General features: G+C 47.6%; 1 protein-coding gene across 1 annotated transcript in view; it reads left to right on the top strand.

Moving 5' to 3' along the window:
* Position 1: 1 nt before the first annotated feature.
* The window catches only part of ANKK1 (ankyrin repeat and kinase domain containing 1), a gene marked incomplete at its 5' end in the record, with an annotated part of 14,130 nt that continues 7,728 nt past the window's right edge, over positions 2-6,403 (top strand). The window contains 2 exons of the mRNA XM_008591441.1: positions 2-96; positions 5,440-5,734. Of these exons, the coding sequence (XP_008589663.1) occupies positions 2-96; positions 5,440-5,734 (390 nt within the window). The remainder of the gene's footprint in view (positions 97-5,439; positions 5,735-6,403) is intronic.

The following is a 6,403-nucleotide window of genomic DNA, read 5'->3' as shown; positions in this document are numbered from 1 at the left end:
CGGCGGCTTCGGCCAGGTGTTCCGGGCGAGGCACCAGCGCTGGCGGACCGAGTACGCCATCAAGTGCGCCCCCTGCCTCCTGCCGGACGCCACCAGGTACCCTCCCGCCCCTCTGCTTCCAAACAGGAGAAACTGAGGCCGGGCAAGCTTTGGGCCCAGGGAGCTCCCGAGGGAGGGAGGGAGGGAGGCGCGGGCTGAGGTTGAGGCTGAGCATTGTCCCCTCAGCATTTCTGAATTCTGCCCAGGAGCCCGCGCTTCCCAGGCTCAGCTGCACACAGTACTTGTTTGTGGAATCAAGAGGTCAAAGGTGTGCAGGAACTACCCTCCAAAGATGCCTTTGTGCCATCCGAACCTCCCAAACTTGGCCTGCCTCCTTCTCTCCAGTTCCTCTTTCCCTCAGGGAGTCCTGCAGTGATGACTGCTCTCAACCGCCCTCTGCCACCCTCCTGCCCACCCCAGGGCTGGGCCTCCTGAGAGGCTGTGGCACTTCGCTCAGTGATCTGTAGGGAACCACACTGCCTCTCCCCATGGCCGTCTGGGGAGGCCCCTGCCCGGCCAGTGCAGGCCACTTGCTGGCTCTCATGGGACCTGCTGGAAGGTCAAGTCTGTAATGCTATGATCTCTGTCCTTGCTTTTGTCCCCGACTCCCATCACGTGCACTGCGGCCACGCTTTGGTATGCCTCCCTTTTTCTTTTACCACCTCTTTCCCACTGTTTCTGCTCGTCTCTGTCTTCCCACTGGCATGGGCTCCAGGCTCCTTCCTGCTGGATTTGCATGTACTAGCCATGTGCTTGCCCCCTCTGCAGCCAGGAAGGAGATGCTTGGGATGTTAAGTCTGAGCGTGAGAGCCATGTCCTCCCTCCTCCCAAGCTCCTGGGGCTCCAGCTATGGGCCTGGGGAGGGAACATCTCCTACTGGCATCTTACTTGGATGCTATTTGTCATATTCTCTATGCTCACCATGTAAACTCAACACAGTCTCAGGCTCCACACACTGCAGCGAGTCCCTTCACTAATTCCTGAACCCTCATCCAGCTCATGAAGAGGGGAAAAGTGAGGTAGCCTAAGGCTCACCCACCTTCCTCCCTCAACATCTGCTTGTTGGCTTTGGAGTAGGATCAGATTATTCTAGGATTTGTCCAAATCATTTATAGTCCTTGGAATAAACAACAAAAGGAAACAGATGGCATTGACAAGACTAACTGTTAGACCTTGATGATAACTGCCACCACTTTTCCTTCCTAAGTCCTGGGAATTCCCTGGGTGGAAAGGGATAAGGGAATCATGCAACTAATGCCTGCTGTGTGTGGAGTACTACACTAGGAGCTTCACACGTATTACGTCACTGGATTCTCCTTCCATCTATTCACTCATTCATCCACTTGACAAATGCTTATTGCTCTCCTGCTAGGTGTCAGGCACCTCGCTAGACCCTAGTATGTAATGATGAATGCAACAGATATGTCCCTGCTCTCCTGGAGCTTGCAACCCAGGAAAGAAAGACGTTAACCAGATAACCCCACATGTCAACATAAATGTGCTACTGTGAAAGGTATAAGGAAGGAGAGATTTATGGTTCTGTGATAGAACCATAAATACCAAAATCTTATTAATAGAGCGTTTGGCTGAGATCAGAAAAGGCTTCCCAGAGAAAGAACTGAAATGTGAAGAATGAATACAAGTTAAGTAAGTGAGGAAGAGAAAGTTTTCCAGGAAGAGGCAACGGAGCGTGCAAAGGACCTGTGGCTAGAGGGTAGGTATGAGGGTAGAGCAAAGACCGTTGTGGCAGGGTTGTGAGAGTGAACGAGCAGTGGAAGCTGCTGAAGGGTTTGAGAGGAGGAAGGGGTGTGGTTATAGGGAGAGATCAATCAGATTTACAGTGTGCAGAGTGGATTGGGAGGGGTAGGTGGGTGCTGGTCCAGTGAGGACACTGTTGTCTTCATTCAGTCAAGAGATGATTGGAATGTTGGTGGTGGAAATAGAGGGAAAGGAGCGTATTAAGTAATATTTAGGAGGTAAAAATCCACCTGGCTTGGTACTGGACTGGAATCGTGGATTGCACAATGACGAAGAGGGGGGTCGAGGTTTTGATGTCTCGCCTGTCCAAAGAAATGGGAGGGCCACTGGAATGTCCATTCCGTGAGAGCAGGGACTTGTGTCTGTTTGGTTCACTGCTCTATCTCTAGTACTTGGCACATAGTTGGTGTTCAGTAAATATCTGCTGAATGGTGGTATTGACAATCAATAAAGGGAACAAGAAAAGAGACCCAGCTTTGGAAAGGAAGATGATGAATTCAGTTCCGTACATGTTGAGTTTCAGGTGCCTTTAAACAGCCAAGAAGAGTTGTCAAGTAGACTTCAGAGTAAAGGTTGGAGCTAATGGTATTAAAATTTATGACTCATTTGTTATATGTGGTAACTGAAGCTAGGGCATGAGTGAGATTCATTAATTCTAAGCACTAAGTGGACAAAACAAAGCCCCTGCCTTCATGGAGCTTATAATCTAATGGAGGAAGACAGAAAATAAAGAAATAAACAAACAAATCATTTATATATGGCACTTGATGACCACCTGACATTTTCTTGATTCAAATACCTAGGAGAGTTGAGTAGTCTGATCTTCCAAAAAAAGGTTTGGTTTAGAAATATGAATTTGTGGGCAATCTGTGTATGGGGGGATGAGGATTGCCAGAATCAGGGTGGAGTTGCCATTTTATATAGACTTGTCTATGAGATTTTTACTCATTAGGTACCATTTGAGTAGAGATTTGAAGCAAATGAAGGAACAAGCCATGTCGCTTTATTAGGGAAGAGTGTTCTAGACAAAGGGAATGGCAGGTGCAAAGGTCCTGAGGTGGGAATGTGTTTAGCATGGTTTTTACAGTAAATAAAGAAGAGAGCCATGGGAGGGTCCTGAGCAGGGCAGTGATGTACTCGGACTTAGGTCTTAAAAATTTTATGCTGGCTGCTGGGTTGAGAATCGATTGTGCAGGGGAAGAGGGAGAAGCAGAGAGGCCCATTAGGGGACTTAGGCTGAGATGCACACGGGTAAGATGGTGAAAGGTCGTCACATTCTTGCTGCACTTTGAAGGTAGAGCTGACAGGATTTGCCTAGGGCCTGCTTGTGGGAATGAGAAGAAAGGAGTCAAAGATGACACCAAGGTCCCTGTCTGAGGACTAGCAGGATGGAGGCTCCATTTACCAGGGTGAGGAAGGCTGAGGGAGGAGTAGGTTTTAGGGAAGAATCAGGAATTTAGCTTTAGTCACACATGTTGGTCCATTTTCTGTCGCTAATAACAGAATACCTGAAATTGGGTAATTTATAAAGAAATAAAATTTTTTTCTTACAGTTTTGGAGGCTGGGAAGTCCACGATCCAGGGGGCACATATGATGAAGGCATTTTTCTCGGTGGGAACTCTCTACAGGGTCCTGTGGTGACCAAGATGTCACATGGCAAGAGTGGCATGAGCAAGAGAGTTAACACACTCACTTGCTCTCTTTTTAAAGCCATCAGAAAGAACCACGCCCATGAAACCCATTAAACCATTGACCCATTACTCCATGAATGGATTAATCCACTCACAAGGGCACAGTCCTCACAATTCAGTCACCTCTTAAAGGCCCCACCTTTCCAATACTATAATGTTATAATGGGGATCAAGTTTCCAACACATGAACTTCTGGAGGACCTCTCTACCCGTAGCAACACAATATCCAACTGGAGATGTTGAGATTGACTAGGAAAAGAGCATAGAGCGAGGAGAAGAGAGGGGCCAGGACCCAGCCCAGTGGTCAAGTAACAGAGCAGGAGCCTGCAAAGGAAACAGAAAGGATGCGACCAGAAAGAGAAGGAGAAATCAGGAGAACGTTGGCCATGCAAATAGCTGAGGTAAGACAGCATCTCAAGAAAAAAGAGTGAGAGATTTGTTACGAATACTGATTCCTGGAAAGTGTTCATGGGATACAGCAACATAGAGATCACGGTGGCCTTAACGACAGGTGTGCAGTGAAGTACTGACACCAGAAACTAGATGAAAGGGAGTGGTGGGAGGTGAGAAAAGGGAAAGACTCAGCACACGCTTCTGGGAGGTCCACACATGCAGGGGAATTGCGCGAGGCAGTTACTATTATTCCCACATTACAGCTTAGAAACTGAGGCCCAGAGAGTTCACTTGCCCAAGGTCATGTGGATAATAAGTGGTGAGACTGGGATTTGAAATCAGGGCGGTGTGACCCCCAGGTCTCATGCTTTTTCCACTGCACGACACATGTCATTTTAGTTCCTGTGAACCCAAGAGGATGAGAAGAGACAGATCAAAAATATCACAGGTGGCTGGGAGATCTCTGGAAGAGTAGAGAAGCAGAGGCGAGAACAAGAGAAACCAGGACCTGCGGACTTGTCTATATGCCAGGGACGGCGGGTGGTTTTTCCTGGAGGCCAAGGTCTCCGGGTGGCTTCCCCGGGAGGCTCTGGGAGCACAATTTCAGCAAATTCAGACTGCAGTGCCCTCACAGCTTTGCAAATACTGTGCTTTTAAAAACGTCATTCCTTCTTAGTCCCCATCCTCGCAATCCCAAAACAATCTGTAACAATTTGCATACTTACTGTTCTGTGGGCACATACAGTGAAATGAGTGAGAGGGTTTGCAAATGCTTATTTTGTAAGGCTTTCTCTTAAGTCTTGACTTCTGTTCGATTCAACAGAGATGTACTGCGCAGCGCATGGCAAAGAGCTGTGGGGAGTACAAAGATGAATAATAAGAATTCATCCATAAAATGGAATACCGTGCAGCCAGGAAAGACCATGCTCCAGGAGAAGAGCAATGTGGGAAGTGTTTGCACTCCACATACTATGTGATCGAAGGAAAGAGAGGAGAAAGGAGCCAAAGGGAGGGAGAAAGGGAAAGAGATACCTTGAAATTGTATTGTAAAAGCATGTACTAAAATGTTAACAGAGGCCAACTCTGGAAGGTTGGATTACTGATGATTTAATTTTCTTTTTTATAGCTCTGTGTACTCCCTAGGTTTTATACAAGGCATATGTGTTACTTTCATAATCAAAAATGGCCATAAATGATACTTTAAAACAGAAGCCTGAGGCAGCAATCTGTTGAGGGAGATAGACATATAAACAAGTAGCCAGGATAGATGGCAGGATGTGATACATGTTGTCTGTGGCCACCTCTGCAGAATGGACTGATTCCTAAACCTGCACCCTGCTTTACTTCCTGTCTTGTCACTGCTGGCCACCTGGACTTTAATCTGTGCCACCTGCTGGACATTACTTCATGTCTCTCTTTCCTCCTCCACTGCCTTGCAAGCTCCTCAAGCTTCTCTACATCCCCACAGCCTGGCATCATGCCTAGTTTGTGTGCTGCTGGTTGGTCTAGTAATGAATGGGTCACACTCTGCCATCTCTGGCTCCCCCCTCTCCATAGCTCCGATGTGAATTGCCTAATTGAGGAAGCAACCAAAATGGAGAAGATAAAGTTTCAGCACATCGTGTCCATCTATGGGGTGTGCAAGGAGCCCCTGGGCATCGTGATGGAGTTCATGGCCAACGGCTCCCTGGAGAAGATGCTGCCGACTCACAGCCTCTGCTGGCAGCTCAAGTTCCGCATCATCCATGAGACCAGCTTGGCCATGAACTTCCTCCACAGCATTAAGCCACCTCTGCTCCACCTGGACCTCAAACCGGGCAATATCCTCCTGGACAGCAACATGCATGTCAAGGTAAGGGGCCTGGTCAGTGCCCTCGCCCCCTTTTCACTCCAGAGTCTCCTCCAGGTGAGCAGGATTATGTACTCACCTGACTGGCCTGTCAAGAGTTTTAATGGGCATATACTGAAGACACAGGTCACACCTGAAACAGAGATGGATGAGCAGCAAAATTTGGTGATGAGGCTGGGTAGAAGAATGCCTGCAATAACCCTCTTTAGGCCTCAGTTTCCCATCTCTAAAATGTGTAGAATAATTCCTATTCTTCCCACTCTTTGCTTTGGGTGGGGATGTGGGTAAATGAGATAATCTGTAAGAAAGGTCAGAGTAGCCATTTTTTTCAGTTCCTAAAATATGCCACACTCTTCTGCCCTGGGTCCTTTGCACCTTCTGTTCCTGCACGCCCTTCTCTGTATCTAGCAAAGACACACTCATCTTTCAACTCTCAGCTTAAATATCACCTCCTCAGGGAGGTCTTCCCTGATCTGCCCCAACAGGCCCCTGTTGTAGACCTTCATTGCACCTTTGTTTCTTCATATTGCTGGTCCTACTTGTAAGTGTATAATCATTTGTGAGACTCTTTCATTAACAACTGGACCCCCATTTGAATAAACACTTATGAGGGTGCAGAGTGTGTGGGAGGTGTCACATCTTTCTTATGTGCCACCTGATTCTTAGTCCCCA

Source organism: Galeopterus variegatus, unplaced genomic scaffold, assembly GCF_000696425.1.
Source record: "Galeopterus variegatus unplaced genomic scaffold, G_variegatus-3.0.2 Scaffold6915, whole genome shotgun sequence".
Classification (NCBI taxonomy): domain Eukaryota; kingdom Metazoa; phylum Chordata; class Mammalia; order Dermoptera; family Cynocephalidae; genus Galeopterus; species Galeopterus variegatus.
The sequence above is the reverse complement of the archived record's forward strand: the minus strand, read 5'-3'. Positions and strand labels throughout refer to the sequence as shown.